Source organism: Micropterus salmoides, unplaced genomic scaffold (genome assembly GCF_014851395.1).
Source record: "Micropterus salmoides isolate LMB-PRFRI ecotype aquatic unplaced genomic scaffold, ASM1485139v1 Ms_hic_scaffold_21, whole genome shotgun sequence".
Taxonomy (NCBI): domain Eukaryota; kingdom Metazoa; phylum Chordata; class Actinopteri; order Centrarchiformes; family Centrarchidae; genus Micropterus; species Micropterus salmoides.
Genome location: NW_024041262.1, coordinates 27,760,585 through 27,777,558, shown reverse-complemented (window position 1 = coordinate 27,777,558; position 16,974 = coordinate 27,760,585). Strand labels below are relative to the sequence as shown.

General features: G+C 43.3%; 1 protein-coding gene across 1 annotated transcript; it reads left to right on the top strand.

Annotated features, from left to right (window-relative positions):
* The first annotated feature begins 758 nt into the window (after positions 1-758).
* Positions 759-16,940, top strand: asah2 (N-acylsphingosine amidohydrolase 2). The gene is made up of 21 exons (XM_038735657.1): positions 759-840; positions 1,167-1,334; positions 1,944-2,047; positions 4,962-5,105; positions 5,497-5,673; positions 6,600-6,727; positions 7,893-7,970; positions 8,339-8,459; positions 9,722-9,847; positions 9,927-10,013; positions 10,926-11,030; positions 11,223-11,304; positions 11,908-12,023; positions 13,600-13,694; positions 14,663-14,702; positions 14,780-14,878; positions 14,992-15,087; positions 15,617-15,763; positions 15,940-15,996; positions 16,119-16,207; positions 16,739-16,940. The coding sequence occupies exons 2-21, from the start codon at positions 1,205-1,207 to the stop codon at positions 16,935-16,937; spliced, it is 2,220 nt and encodes a 739-aa protein (XP_038591585.1). The 5' UTR covers positions 759-840; positions 1,167-1,204; the 3' UTR covers positions 16,938-16,940.
* Positions 16,941-16,974: the final 34 nt, after the last annotated feature.

The following is a 16,974-nucleotide window of genomic DNA, read 5'->3' as shown; positions in this document are numbered from 1 at the left end:
GAAATGTCTCATTCTAAGGTAATAAAACAGTTCATTATGTAAGGTCTTTCTACACCACTGAAAACATAGTTATGGATCTTATATTGAATTTCTGTCAATAGATCTTGTTTATTGATACTTAGTGTTCTCAGAGGCATCAGTACTGGTATTAATAGTCATGTTAATATCCACTTAGTTATAAAGTAACATGAACCACTGTACTATTTAAACTGCTTTATATGCTGTTAGTAGTTGTTTAATTACCAGTATAATAATGCACAGTCACATGTATGGTGATGAACACTAGAAAGACATCATGAGAACATTTCCACCTGATACCAAGTGACGGGATGAATATCATCTATACTTAGATCATAAAAGACACAAGCTCACAGTGACACTGGGCTTAAAGTTCACCAGCAAGGCCGACTGTCTCTAAAATATGTTACTTTTTTAATAATTTAGTTTTGGTTCATTGTTAAAATCAAATTTAAACAGATTGATGAATATAAAATATAAACTTGAAATATAAACATATCAAATATAAATAGTTCTGTGACTACTGAGCAAACTTCCTGATGAAGATCATGTAATACGGTCAAAAGCTCTGGAACCAGCACGAAAGTAGAGCAGTCTACCTAAACACAGACTAGAATTTATTTATTATTGCTTTATTACTTCTATAATCACCGATCTACAATCTGTATCTGAGTGGCGCTGTGTGTGTCTGACCTTTGGAGTGAGAGACTGTTTATCAGGTAGATAACAGCTGGACTGCTCTGGTGGACCTGAGCTGTGAACAGACCTCAGATCAGACTCGCTCAACACAAACACACTTTGTCTCCTGGTTTCACACTGAAGGTGAGTTCCATCATGTCGTCAGATTCATTTTATGTCTCAGCTCAGAAGCTCAAACGATGGAAACTTAAACATTTCTGTTAGTTTCACGTGTTAATGTGAGGAAGGTTTCAGCCTCCTCATCGCTCCTCAAAGCTAATGCTTCATGTACAGCAGCGTTTACTCATCAAGATTCTGTTTATCCACAAACTACTTTTAAACTCTCACTCAGGAAACAGGAAACTCTTTTTTGCAAAATTACCTTGTTTAAATTGTTGATTGCTTTCTGATTGGAAGCTGCCACAAGTGTTTTACACATTACTAAGACATCTTATACCTTCGACTGGTAGCTTCCACCTCCTCCTGTGCTGACAGACAGGCCGACAGTATGGCGAGCAGGAAGTCAGTATGTTGTGGTCTTTCTGCTCGGGAGTTGACGCTGGTCGTCCTGTTCATCGTCATGACAGCAGTGTGTGTGACGCTGATCGCAGTGATGGCCACCCGGAAAACACACACAGGTGAGAACACACACATACATGAGATTATATGTTTACATCTAGAACAGGAAGCATGACATAGAAACATGTGTGTTCCTTCATAAATACTAAATACTCACCACAGGTGGACTGATTCAGTAACCTTTAAAAAAAAATGTAAATGTAAATGCTCCGTACTTGTATAGTGCCTTTCTAGTCTTTTTGACCACTCAAAGCGCTTTTACACTACATCTGCATTCACCAGTCATACACATTCATACACTGAGTGCTCAAACAGAAACTAGCATTCACACTCATTCATACACTGGCGGAACAGCCGCCAGGGGCAATTCGGGGTTCAGTATCTTGCCTTCGACACGCAACCAGGGGGAGCCACAGCCGCCCCAAAACCAATGGGGCTTGGATCTGAGAGCCACAGACAGGAAGTCAGACAGTGCTGAGAAACAGACTGACATGTTGTTGGTTTGGCTCTGACCATGGGATGGTTGATAATAACAAACATATTAAATGAAACTAGCTTCATTCTTTAAAACTATCTGTACTTTCATTGTGTTTATAGCTTCTTGCAAAGTCTTTCTGATCTCAGGTACGGTCCTTTAAAACTAACATCCCACCCTCCTCTGTTGTCAGACCCAGAGCCAACTCCTTCTCCCAGTCCAGAACCCCAGCGTACACCGTACCTGATCGGAGTGGGCCGAGCCGACTGCACCGGGCCACCAGCTGAAATCCCTCTGGTCAGTACCAAAACACACATCAGACACTGGTGCTGCCTTCAAGGCCTCCTGCCACACTGCTTCTTCCATGTTCAGAAGTCATGAATGCAACTCAATAAGTGTCGTGTGACATGGAATAAAAGACAGTAACAGACTCTGAGGTGTCCACGTAGAGACAATAACTACTCGCAAGTGTCCAGGTGGTGAATCTTTAGAGACCTTGGAGTCTGATGCTCCCAACCCTGATAAATTATATGCGTAAAGCTTGAAGAATGCTTTTGCAAAGACATACTGTCTGTAAACGTCTCTGTGGACCTACCCAGAGAAGGGTGTTATGGGTATTTTTAGGTTGCAGAGCCTCGCAGAGGAGCTGATGTGCAAACCTCCAAAGTCTACACCCCATTGGGTCAAATGGGAAATCCCACTTCTATTGTTGGATTTCTCCTAAAGGTTGTTCTCAAAATCTCTGAATGACCATTTGTGCAAGTTTGCCAATGTGCAGCCTGAGGGAGCATATTTTAGCCTTATGATGGAGACACTGGAGCCGTTGACGGATGTAGAGGAGATGGATCCTACTCCGACACACCCTCAAAAACACCGGTAGAAAAACAGTGAGCTGCAGCATACAGCTCTCCTCTCCCTTCCAAACACTAGCTACCCTCCAGGCAGGCAGTGGACATAAAGTTGTTCCTGTGATGTAGAGACAGAGCTCAGTTAAAACTTTATGGATACAGATTAATAACTCACCGCTCTGAAACTCTCGCTCCAGTCCATGTTGCCGAGCTGGTCGGCAACACGTACGGCTGAACCCGAGCTGTTTACCGGCTTCTCGATGACCCGCCCTTCTCTGCTTCTGATTGGCTAGTAGTCCTTAACTAGGAACTGAGCATGTGCAACTCCCAACAAAGATCATTTAGAGACAAGATGTATCACTCCATAGCTAAAACGAAGCCTTCAACACAGGGTGAAAAGAGGAGCTGCAGCAATGTGCAGTAGGACAAAAATATGTTTTTTTGAAAATGAAAACATTTAAACCTTTTCTGGTATAACTTTGGTACAAGAATACCACCTCTTTAATTTTCTGTGGAGAGCCATGCGGTTCAAGGCGGTTATGCTACATCAAGCTGACTGACTGACCGTTCGTGGTATCCAAATGTTCGACTTGCTATCTAAATGAGTCCATCCTGTGCACCAGTCTCACAAAACTGTAAAACTAGGCAGTGCCTCTTTCTTCCCTTAAATGTTTCCAGAAACATTTTTTAGCAAACGGTTTAGCTCTAAGATCAGACAGTTTCTGACCTGGCCGCCATGTTGAAAACAGACAGTCCACAAGAAAGCCCCGCCCAACTCACTGTTTCGTCACCCGCAAGCCGGAGCGTTCATCTGTCTGGTGCATCCAGATGTGTCCTCGCTGGATTCTGTGTGTCTCCAGCAGCTTTAGGTAGCCTCACCGAGTAAAAAAGTAGACCTGTAGCCCAAAAAGAAGTCAAACACAATCCAAAACTAGAATGTATCTGTTCAGTCAAACAAATGTTAGAAACACGACTGAAGACACTTGTAAAACTCCTCAGATGGGTTGTATTAAGGCAATTGTATTTTTTAACTACAGTAATGGAGAGGGCAAGTTCAAGGTAGAATGGCATGTTTAGCTGCTTTTACATGATACATTAGGTTAGCAAAAATTGCTTGATCGTCATGCCTTGTTGGTGGACTTATCATGGGCATCCCAGAATAGCCCAATGTATTGAGGTCCAACACCTGGTGCCAACACCTGCCAAATGGGGGGATTGAGCTGGGACATATTTGGTTCTCTGGCAACAGAACTCAGCAGGATGCACAGCAACAGCTGGACCTGAGAACCTGAGACTGTTTTTAGCCAGTCAAATGGACTGTTGACAACAGCCAGTTCATTGCTTGTCCAACGTCAACCCTTTTTTATCGTTGCTGAATTCTTATGGGCACAAGGCAACACTTTCCCAACACTTTCTGAAGAGAGATGCAGTAGAGGAATGTTTTTTGGTTTCCCATATTTTTCCAACGTTGAATAATTCAACAGCTCAAACTCCAGTCTGCTGTGGAGGCCAGATGGCTCTTGTCTGACTGGGTGTGTTCGGACTGATAATATTTATGGTTCTGTCAGATTCTCAATCTGCAGCCAGAGGACCATAAACCCTGAGGTCCACCTGGATGTGTCTGAACATTTCTGAACAAACTGCAGATGGAAAATCTTTTTGGCTGAATAGATATCTAGTCCTCATATAACCGATGTGAGAGCTGCGTCCATTTCCTCTGCAGGAAGTCCAACACATCTCTCATCACACGTCTGATTCAGGGACCCCAGAATCCTGAAAGAATGAGATTGCAGATACAAGAGGCCAAAATGATTTTCCTCCTCGGGGTGTTTTAGCGTCACAGAGAGGATGAGGAGCTCCGAGTAGAGCCGTGCTCCTTTGTTTCATGGCTCTGATCAGGACCCTCCTGGACGCCTTCCTTTGAAGGTTTTCTGGGCACATACAACTGGTTGGAGACACCGGAGTGGACCCAGAATATAATGGAGGCATTATATATATCATCTAGTTTGGGAACTCCTCTCGATCCTCCAGGAGAAGCTGAAACTAGTGAGAGGGACGTCAGGACTACCCTGCTGCCATCGCTACTCTGGATAAGCGGTGGGGAATAGGTAGATGGATAATTCATCAATGAAGCTGTATTTTTCTTTTTCAAAGATGGTTATAAATTGAACTGCAGCTTTTATCAGAGCAACAAGAAGGTTAAAGAGTCTGTTCACCCAGCAAGTGTTTCCTCACTTATCCTGCACACGTCAGAAAGTTACAACATGTATAACCTGAGCTAAGCTCACCATTCATACTTCCTTTGGAATGACCACACCCAGTTGTGTGTGTGTGTGTGTGTGTGTGTGTGTGTGTGTGTGTAGATGGGTTATGCAAACCCTCAGCAGACGGCTGCAGGCATTCACACTCGCCTGTACAGCCGAGCTTTCATCATTGACGACGGGAGGCGGAGAGTCGTGTTCGTCACTGCAGATGTAGGAATGATTTCACAAAGGCTACGACTGGAGGTGAACACACACACATTCAGTATATAGCACACATAAATAGCAGAAGAAGTATTTAGATCCTACTTATGTAAAATTATTAATAGTATGAAAATACTACCTTACAGGTAAAAACCCAGCATTAACAATTATATTTCAATAAAAGTACACATGTATAGTAAAAGCAATATTTACTAAAGTATAATTAGTAAAAGTAGCTCCTTACAGAGAGCTGGATTATTAATCATTATTGTTAATGTAAGCAACATTTCAGCGGTGTAGCTGGTTGAGGGGGAGCTGATTTTAGCTAACTGATATATTGTTAAGAAATTTACTCTAAAACACACCAGGGTCAGATTAACTTTCTCTGTCTGTTCTGCAAATAACTTGAGAAATAATGTGCGGGTGTGTTCAGGTTCTTCAGGCGCTGCAGGTGAAATATGGGGATCTGTACCGCCAGGATAATGTGGTTCTGAGCGGGACGCACACACACAGCGGACTGGGCGGATACTTCCAGTACACCCTGTTTATGATCACCAGTAAAGGTTACTTGAAGGCGTCCATCGAGCCGCTGGTCAACGGCATCGTCAAGGTGTGTGAGGTTTACTGTTTGGTTTATGTTCAGCTCCCTGCACAGTTTGTACAGGAAGACTCAACATGCAGCAGCAACAACATTATTGAGAGCATCATGAACCAAATAATACAGGAGATACATATCTCCTGAGCCGACTGCAAGTTCCTGTCAGTGGATCATCATTATTAAGTATTTAACGAGGGATGAAAATACATTTACACTCCCTCCTTCCATTCTCACTCCGAACCCGTCAAATATGGACACTTGTTCGAGATCCCTTGGGGTCACTTTTAAAATGCCCTAGGTGCCCTTTAGCATTGTTTTTCAATGTGTATCGCTCCGTGGTCAAGTTAGCAAGAATAAATAATGCAACGTTCGGTCAAAATATTGACAGTCTAAGTATTTGTTAACGTTGTGAAACGTTGCAACTTGGTTATGTTTAGGTGGCAAACGTACTTAGTTTTGGAAAAGTCAAGGGTTTGGTTTAAAAGTTACAACTTTTACGTGACATGCAAGCCCGGTTTCTGGCCCTCCGTCCACCCCAAACACCTCCTCACTCAGACGTTTCTGTTAAATATCATATACTTATGTTTAACATTGAAATATGCTACAGGGCTTCCCGCCGGGGCATTACAAACCATTGGGTCGTGACCGTGCGTCCATATGTGACAACTTGGGAGTGAGAACGAGAAGTATTTTGAGCCACTGAACATGAAAATACATACTGGGAGAGCCCAAATATGTAATGCTGTATATAATAGTGTGTTATAGTGTTATAGACTGTAATATAGTTTATAACACTATTGATCATTTTAAACTTGTTTCACAGTATAGGCACCCCCATCATACCATGACTCTCTATATAAGAATATCAAACTTTTTTTTTATCAGAAAATAGACATGGCCTGATGTCTGTATTATTAACTGTAAACCTCCATTTCCAGAGTATTGACATAGCCCACAGAACCATGCAGCCGGGCAGGATTTACAGGAGCAGAGGGGAGCTGGATGACAGCAGCATCAACCGGAGTCCTCACTCCTACCTCAACAACCCTGAGGACGAGAGACACAGGTGCACACTTTAATATCAGTAAAGCTAATAGAACTAGATTCTAGTTTCTATCCCTTCAGTAGGAAACAGGTTCAGTATCTTGCCCAAGGATACAACGATATGCAGCTGATTCGCTCTAACTCCTGAGCCACAGCCGCCTGATGTCATTGGGGTCATCAGGTGGGCACCCTGCTTCATCGAATTTCCACTGATTGAAGCCCACATCTCCAGAGGGCTTAACAGTGTACCTAGTGTCCCAGGTACACCCCCCTCCATGTCATACCCTCTATACCCTGACGGGCTCTGCATGGCAGGGGCGTCCTTCTCACTGAGTCAGACCTAAGCCTGACCGCATACCATTTGCCTCTACTTTGCTGCCCAGTTTGGGTCCTTACGCTTGATCCAGAGCCAGTTACTGCTTTTTTCGGCAGCACTTGACAGGGACTTGATGGCCTGTTGGAGGGAGCAACCCTTCACCTCTATCTCCTTCAGCAAACTGGTGGTAGATTTGGCAACAAATCCCCTGCATCCCACCGCTACTGGGAAGATGCTCTGTCTTCCAGCTGTTCTGGGATGCTTCAGCTTCCAGGTCGGAATATTTGTTCTTTTTCCTCTTCACCCCCATGTTCCCATGGTACTGTTAATTCCACAACATAAGCCAGCTTTGTTGTTGGAGACAATGAGACCATGTCTGGCCGGAGTGTTGTAGCCACTATTTCTGGGGGAAACACAAGCTTCTTATCAAGGTCCACTTTCAGTTCCCAATCCTGCGCTGACTGCAGGGATGCTTGAATCCTTAGGTGTTGTATGATGCTCTTAATGTTGGCCAGTTGGTATGAAATTTGTGAAGTTGACCTGTCCTGCTGATTTTTGGGGGAAGTAGTTTGTTGTTGTTTGCTCCTGTTCCAGTATTGATGCCAGCTCTCTGAGTACTTGGTTATGCCGCCAAGTAAAGTGCCCTTGGGTGAGACTTGTAGTGCACCCTGATAGAATGTGCCTTAGGGATGCAGGTGCTTGACACAGGGAACAGGTGGGATCTTCTCCATACCACACTTTCAGGTTTTGGGGGGAGGGTAGGAGGTCGTATGTGGCTCTGATGATAAAACCCGGCCTGATTTATAAAAAAGAATCCCTGTATTTTCCCTCCAAAGACATTATTGATAAGTGTTGTTATTGATCCCTTCAGGTATAAGTGGAACACAGATAAACAGGTGTTGGTGCTCAAGTTCACTGATCGGGATGGAGATGGGATCGGTATGCTCAGGTAAAAACACACAGCGCCCTCCTTTCGTGATAATAATAATAATAATAAGGCTGGGTATTGATTTTTCTGGCACCTGTATGATGCAATATAAATTGAACAAATAAGGGATGGGTTGTATCTTATTTTCATTATTTATATGTAAAGTGTTATTAATATTTTTTTCAAACACACTACAGATCTCAGATCAGCTCTGTCAGGCTTGTTATTGATCGATGTCTTGAAATCATGTTTAAAAGTTGACCAGAGTTAAACTCGATGTGAAAAACTTGTGTGGGTTTACCTCACCGCTGTTGATGAATCTGTTTAAAAGCTTGTGTCTTTACTCCATGCTGGTCTGACTGTCTATACGACTCCGCCCCACCTCACAGCTGGTTTGCCGTCCACGCCGTCAGCATGAACCTCACCAACCAAATGGTGAGCAGCGACAACATGGGCTACGCCTCCTACCTGCTGGAGCAGGACAAGAACCCCGGAGATCTACCTGGACAGGTGACAGGACCCTGCTGACACCTGCTGCAGGTCTTTCTGCTCAGGTTACTGTGAGCAGCACCAGGTCATCTCTGCCCTGGCTCCCATCTACCAGGCTGCACAGAGTCTACTGCTCGACCCTCTGATTGGTAGAGGTCGTACCTGTAGCCAGAAAAAACACTGCAAACATCTTTATTTAGACAAGACAGAACAATCTGAACTTATTGTCTATTTTAAACAGGGTTTATACTTTAAGTTAATTGAGTGGTACACTACGTGAGATGGGTCCAGCTATCAGTTCATGTCATATTCTGATTGGTTGGTTTATAGGAGTTGGTCATAGCATCAGTAGCAGAAGTTGGTCATACATTTGTGACTGTTTTTGGTATCCAAAGCACTAAATCAGAGGTTTTCAAAGTGGGACAGTTTAAAAGGGAAGCCAAGGGAATGAAAGTGAAAAAAATTACATTAGTTATCAAAAGGTGATCAGTAGCCCAAATGTGTGTGATTTGGTTAGATAGAAACAGAAGTTTTGGGGAATGTTACCGTTTCCCCACTTTCCCAGAGTCAGAAACTAAATACCTGTCTCAGGACTCTTAGACCATATTACATTAAGTTACTGTGTGAAATTATATCAAACAGAAATGTCAGGATAGCCTGGCTATCCGGGAATTAAGCAAAACTAAGCAAGTTAACTAAGGGGTAGGGGGTGGGCTCCAAGCTTTGTCTGCCAGGAGGCTTACGGTCTCAGTCTTAGAGAACCCCGGGTTTTAATCATCTGCTGCTGGTCGAGTCTCTCAGTGAGATCTTGGAGCACCGTTCAGTAAGTTTACATGTTTACGTAAAAACATTTCAATTACTATTGATTCATATATTTTAATATATTTAACTATGTGTTAGCTAGAAAAATCAGTCAGCATTGATAGCCGAGCAGGTTCTCATCTAATAGCGTCAGATATTGATGCTTTATCAAAGCCTGACCATGTGTCTGTACTTTACGCACAAGGTACCCTTCAGCGTCCGTGTCCGAGGCCTGGGTGGAATATATGCAGTTTGGTTATGTTTAGGAAAACATTTTGTTTTGGCTTGTAAGTAATAAGTACATTAAGTGCCAGTGTGTTTCATTTCCAAAACTTCCTCCATGTTTACATGTTGTCTTAGAGGGGCTCTGTGGAGTCTTACATTACATTAATCATTTGGGCTTCTGTCCTCCCCGTGTGCTGCTGCGACTCATTTTGGTTTTGTGCATTGTAATGTGTGTGTGCGTGTGTGTGTGTACTCAGGGAGGCTTCGTTGCCGGTTTCTCCTCCAGTAACCTCGGCGACGTCACTCCGAACACTCGAGGACCTCGCTGTGTGAACACCGGACTGCCCTGCGACTACCTGAACAGCTCCTGTCCTGTAGGAGGGGTAAACACACGCACACACACACCAACACACACATTCAGTATAACCACCAGACAGTAAACAGGAAGTGTTTGTCTGTCAGACTAAGATGTGTAAGGCGTTCGGACCTGGAGAAGACATGTTCGACAGCACAAGGATCATCGGACACAACATCTACAGCAAGGCTAAGGTACCCGTCCGTCCATCCTGTCTTTCAGTAAAGCCAGTCTGATCTCTAAAGTCTTATCTTTCTGTCGGGACTGACAGTTACACACCTGGCCAAACCTTTTCATATTCGATCTACCACTTTTAAAATATATAAGTAAAAAAAGATTACCTAGAGAATGTGTCTCCAGAGATCTTCCATAGAGAGGACGTCTCACTCTGTTGCAGTTGTTGAACAACAGAGTGGAGCCTCTTCCCTCAGAGAGGATTTAGGTTTACTTTTGTTTCTCACTGATGTAACGTTAACGCTTCCTGAATGTTTTCTACACCAAGCTTCGATAAATAAGAGAGCGGTAACTGATTTATTAGCGTTAAAACGTGATCTGTGCATTCTGCCACATATGTCTTCTGTTTCAGTTCAGTTTCACTGGTACTCTTCCAAATAAGTTTTCACATTCACAATCTCTATATTTACACTTATGCAGTGAGGTAATCTGTCATTGAAGAGAGCAGCGCTGCAGCCTGAGGTGGATAAAACACAGCAGAGAAAATGGATCCATTAAAATGTTCCTGCACTGATTCTTAGGATCAGGACATCTCGAATTTTAACTCTAAACTATTTGAAGTAAACGTACGTGACATTTAATGATTCTTATTTCACATTTCACTTAATCACAGGTTAATTATTCAAATTATTAAAAACAAGCATCTGTGACATTTAGGGTCTTTGTTCAGGGAAGTTTGGGCAATGAAAAGAAAAGTCATCACAAATGTTGTATAAACTACGTTGTGGGGACACCAAACCCATTCCATCAGTGCATTGTGGGGACTCACATTCCTTATGAGGACTGAAATCAATTCCCCACAAGGCATGCTTTTTATTTTAAAGTTAGGAGAAGAAGTAGTCAGCACAGTGATGTGTCGCTGCCCCCTACAGGAGCTGTATGCTAACGCAGTCGAAGAGGTGACTGGCTTCCTTCACTCCGCCCACCAGTGGGTCAACATGACAAATGTTACTGTTCAGATCAACGACACACACACGGTCAGCAACACACACACACACACACACACACACACTAGATACATCAATGGAAACACACAACGTGTATTAGCAAAGCTAGCGATGTAGGTCTGGGGCAGTGGACCCCAATTTACAGATATGTTATACCTGTATAAACTATTTACAGGTGTGTGTGTGTGTGTGTGTGTTTGTGTGTGTGTGTGTGTGTGACAGGTCAGTACATGTAAACCAGCTCTGGGTCACAGTTTTGCAGCAGGAACAACAGATGGAGGAGGAGACCTGAACTTCACTCAGGGTGATTCTACTCTTCTTCTACTGCAACTCGTTCTCAATCCCAAGTCGTTACATATGGACACATAGTCAAGACCCAATGGCGTCAATTTAGAACGCATTGGCGGGATCCCTGTAGCGTTGTTTATGAACTCTAAAAGTAAAAACAGGGAAAGTCAGAGTAAGGAGGTGGTTGGGTTGAAAAGGTGGTCCAGAAGCTGGACTTTCAACCAGGAGGACGGTGTTTGTTTCCCGTGTGAAACAAGAAGTCAACATTTAATGTTATTATTTAAGTTCCACAGGTTAAGTAAGTAATGTCGTTATTTTTAGCCAAACCATGGTCTTTTCCTAAACCTAACCAAATTGCCTAGAATCACAACATTAAGAAATACTTTTATTTTGAAAGTCAAATCTGACGTTGCATATTTATTGATGCTAACTTGACCGCGGAGCCCTTTACGTCGAATAACAACGCTAAAAGGTACCAAGGCCTTCAAAGCGACACCAAGGGGTCTGACTAATTGTTCATATGTGACGAGCTGGGAGTGAGAATATGTTTGCTGTTGCTCTGCTGTTTCCGGTTTGACATCCTGTATAACCGGATGTCTCTCTCTCTCTCTCTCTGTAGGCGCGGTGGAAGGCGACCCGTTCTGGGACGGGATCAGAGACGCTCTCCTGGGGGAGCCGTCCAATCAGACGCAGGAGTGTCATCATCCCAAACCGATCCTGTTCAGCACTGGGGAGGTGAGGAAGAGGCAGAATTTAACTCAGCAGGGCTCTCAAACTCAAGTTACTTGACCAGGGGCCACAGACCAGGGGCCACGTGCATAAAACTACTTACTGGACTTAAGGACACATTGAGTCCCAATGATGTGCCGAAATTTGTTGCACATTTGAAGATAAATATGATCTCAAATCGAAAGCACAGTTTCATTTCATAACTCAGAAAGCTGCTGTCAACAGGTCAGATATTAGTATTAAGGTGGATGATGATGATGATGATGATGATGATCTCATCATTGTGGAACTGGTGCCTCGTTTTACCTCCACAGACAGAGATGGAAGAAAAAGCAACTTAAACTTCTGTTTGCACACCGACTGTGTTCTCCAAATGAACAGCTGTTGTTCTACACACCTGTGGATATTTAAAGCACCCGTTCCACTAACTCCTCACCCGCAAAAGCCAATTTATACTTCTGCGTCGAATCTACACCGTACCCTGATTGCAAGAACCGCAAGAAGTTGGAATCGGTTGGTCGGCTTGGTAGCATCACATTTCCGTCTCGTTCTTCTTCTCCTGCCTCAACTGGTTTGTTTCATACAAACCATCTGCTCTGACGCCTTCTCTTATTTCTGTTTTTTAGTAATTTCACTAAAAGTAGCTGCTGTTTAACATCAATCAGCTCCAAGTCCAACATGGTCCACTCACTTTCAGCCGCCCTACACCAACGAAGAAGAAGAAACTCAACACAGTGGAACATTTAAGCTTAACTAGCGTTTTGGCAACGCAACTGCAGAGACGCAGACGCCATCACACAAGTATGAGTGCTCACGATGGCATGTATAGCCTACACCAGCAGCTATGGTAGACGCAGAAGTATAAATTGGAATTGGAAAACATCATCTGACCATTCAAAGAAGTTTTTGGCCTTTCAGCTTGCTCCATGGAAAAAACTGAAGGTATCAATACAGCTGGGTCATACTGCTCTACATGTAACTGAGACAGGAAGCAGTCACAACAAACCGCACAGGAAACTCCCACTTTCTAGATTTTATGGTCAGAGGAAAAGATGTTTTGGAGTAAATCACACGTGCTTATGATGACAGGTTGTGCAGTAACTTAAAAAATCTACTTTGGATGTCCAATGTTTCAGTCTCACTTGAAGTCAAAGATCTAAACGGGAAAAAATAAATGAACTAAACAGTAATTTGAGGCCCCTGATCGACAGTAAGTCATGCCAAGACCCTTTAAGGATATTTTAACTCTGGTTTACTCTTCACTCATTGAATCCATTCTGACCTTCAACGATTCATCCTGATACAATCTCCTCACCTCCAAACATAAATCAAAACTCTTCCTCCACCACTCTTTCCAGCTACTACCATCAGGCAGATGATGGAAAGTTACCCTGGCCCGGAAAAACATTCACAAGAAATATTTCATGGTACAGCTGCTGTTTTAAATGAGCCTTGGAGAATTTCTGTCACTGCTTTGGGACAGACAATAAAGTTATTTATCTATTTATGTCCCCATGAAGCCAGTTAAATCTGGTTATATCCAGATTGTTAATGTGTGTTAATGTGTTTTGTGCGTGTGCAGATGAACTGGCCTCTGCCGTGGCATCCTCAGATTGTCGACGTCCAGATCATCACCATCGGTTCTGTAGCTGTCGTAGCTGTTCCTGGAGAGATGACGTAACAACGTTTTACTTATACTACTGATGATCTACTGATAATACTACTGAGATTACTACCACTGAAAATACCACTACTGATGACACTACACTTCATACTGCTGATGTTTAGGGTTGTGCATCATATTGATTTTAACCGTTCCTTTTCCGATTCTTTTTTTTATTTATTTATTTAAAAGGGACAGTGCATATCAATGAACATTTCAGCAATATAAATGTGCCAGAATTAGCACGAAGGCTATTTTCCATCTCTAGTCCCTGGCAGGTCATCACAACGTACACTTAACACAGTTAAACATTAAATTAGATATTAATACAACACAATTTAAAAGACACCACCGTTTTTTACACAGGGTTATGTAATTTAAAGCGCTGTGTATGCAGCAAAGTGCCATTCTATGAAATTCAGTGCAAAGTATTTATTCGTTTCGATTCGGGTTCTTATCGATTCTCGATTTAGATTTTCTGCTAAGGTGAACAGAGTTTCTCCAGTTTAACATTGGCAGAAATAGGTCTGCTACTAGACTAAATTTGGAACTGATGATCGGATTCAAAACCAAATTTTCTAGAGGATTCCATTTGGAATTGTTGTTTTTGAAACGGTTCCAAGTTGGAACCTGTTCTCGCCCAATCCCACTGATGAAACAGCTTATTTAATAGTAGTAATACCACAGAGTAAAAATACTCTGTTACAAGTAAATGTGCTGCACAAACAATCTTACCCAAGAAAAAATACAAGTATTAGCATCAATGTGTACTTTAAGTGCAAAAAGTAACTCATTATGCAGAAGGACCACCTTATTTTTATCCTGGACTCTAGCTTCTACCTCCACACTTATAACGTCCAGTCAGAGTTGCTTTGAGTTGCTGCAGTCTTCCCGTTTCCAATCACTCTGATCAACATTTAGTAGTAACCACAGTAAAGCTTCCCACACTTCATCCTGACCCTGTCGCTCTGCACGTTAACAGCACCATGTCGGGGAGGAGGCTGAGAGAAACGGTCAAACAGGTGAGACACGCAAACATCAGCACCGCATCACACCTGCAACACGCCACGTGTTAACCCTGTGTGTGTTTGTGTATCAGGAACTCGAGTCCGAGGGGGCGTTCAAGGACACAGAGGTGGTGATCGCTGGCCTGAGTAACATCTACACTCACTACATCACCACCTACGAGGAGTATCAGGTACACAGCTACTGAGGCTCATGGGTACTGTAGTTTTTGAGTCGCCCCCAACAGATAAACAAAAGCACAACTTCTAAGAGACAAAGTGTAAATAAATCAAACTGTGTTTTCAGGTTCAGAGGTATGAAGGAGCCTCCACCATCTACGGTCCGCACACGCTCAGTGCCTACCTGCAAAAGTACAAAGGCCTGGCCAGAGCAATCGCACAGGTGGGGCAGGCCGAGTTCCACCTTTAATAATCAGCATTGATCCATTTAATAGATCATTGGATAACTTGAAAGAACACAAGTTGAAAGGAAGAGGTGAGATGGAAGGAGAGGCAAAGTACAAAATACTGTGTGAGTTGAAGGGACAGGTGCATTCAGGTGTTTTATTGGCTTTCCAAAGACATTATCATCATCTCCGATGTGGACAAATGTCCAGAAATCAGCTTAGAAACCAGAAAAAGATGCTGCCTGAGAATCTTCATGTTTTATGTTGTCTTCAGTATCACAGTAATCCAGGGAAAGCTGTATGTACGTCCATGCTAACAGCTAATTCAGCTGCTGTTAATTGGGACAACTGGACAAAATGTAAACATTTATAGGCTTATGAGAGATGCAGTTCCAAAACAAAGACAAACCGCAGGAGTGACGAAACCCATCTGACAGTATTAATGGTCAGACTGCCTCAGCAACATGGTTCTTAAAGAACTGGAACCCTAACAGATCATATTTATTTACTGGTGTGTGTTTTCAGGATCGAGTGTCAGAGCTGCCCGCCGGCCCTCAGCCTCCCTTCTTTCAGAAACTCTTCAATCTGATGCCTGCGGCCCCCGTTGACAGAAAACCGGTGAACAGCAGCTTTGGAGACGTCCTGCAGCAGGTGTACCCCGTCTACAGACAGGTAGGACACGACGTCCTCCTGTGCTCCACTGTCTGCTCGGCGGCATCCCGCAGGGCTGCTGCCCCGAACTCGTTTCCTCTTTCAGTTTGAACTGTTTTCCACCGTTGTTATGCTGACGACACCTCGCTGTTTCATGTTAACATACATCAACTGAAGCGTCTGAATGTGTTTTTCAGGGCGATGTTGTCTCCGTCACGTTCGTAGCAGGAAATCCTAGACATTCTGGAGACATCGTAAGACCAGCTGATTTGCCTTTTTGCTGAGTTTTGTAATATCGTTTTTTTGTTCGTTGTACTTTTCTAACTTTCCTGCTTTCCACCCTCTCCAACCTCCTCGGTCTTGTCGTTCGTTGCAGAGAGATAAAACTTTCATTACTGTGGAGATTTATGACAACAGAACAGAAACCTGGAATGTTGTCTACACTGATGCATCATGGGAGACCAGGTAGGTTAAAGTTCTGTGTACTCTATGTGAAAGCCAATGGTGGAGCAAGTATTTAAATTCTTTACAGTAAAATGTCCCTGCGCCTGTGGTACTATTACATCTCCTCTCCTCAGATTTTTCTTCCTTCTCATTAATGTAAAGCAGGATGTTGCTGCTGCAGCTCATTCTGAACTGTTTAGTTTCAGACTGCAGCTGATGATTCTTTTCATTCTGGATCAATCTGCTGATTGTTTCCTCCATCGGTCCATTGATTGTTTGGTTTGTAAAGATTCTGCTGTCAGTTACCCTGAGCCCAAAGTCACTCCTTCACAATTGTTTTTGAGTCCAAAGCTCAACGCTACTAACAAATGTATTTAGATTAGCCTAGTCCTCTGTGTCAAACTGTGTTGTAACTATAATCATGCCTTTCTTATATGCGGGTCACTGCTTCTAATTCGCCAAAATCTAAATCAGGCACCAGGCGTGGCCTTGCTGAAACCAACCTTTACCTCTAATTGTCTTTGAGGACAGTAAATGACTCTCTCCCTGCAGGTTTCACTGGCTGAAGGGTTCAAACCAGCAGAGTAACTCCACGGTCGAGTGGCACATTCCCCCGTCGGCCCCCAGCGGTTCCTACAGGATCAGACACTTCGGGCACTACAAGCAGCTGAAAGGCCTGCGGCCCGTCATCACACCGTACGAAGGCATATCCGACGTCTTCAGAGTCGCCCACAGCTTTTACTATCAGTGAGGTCAGCACCTCTCCGAGGTCCCAGCTCCTGATCGTC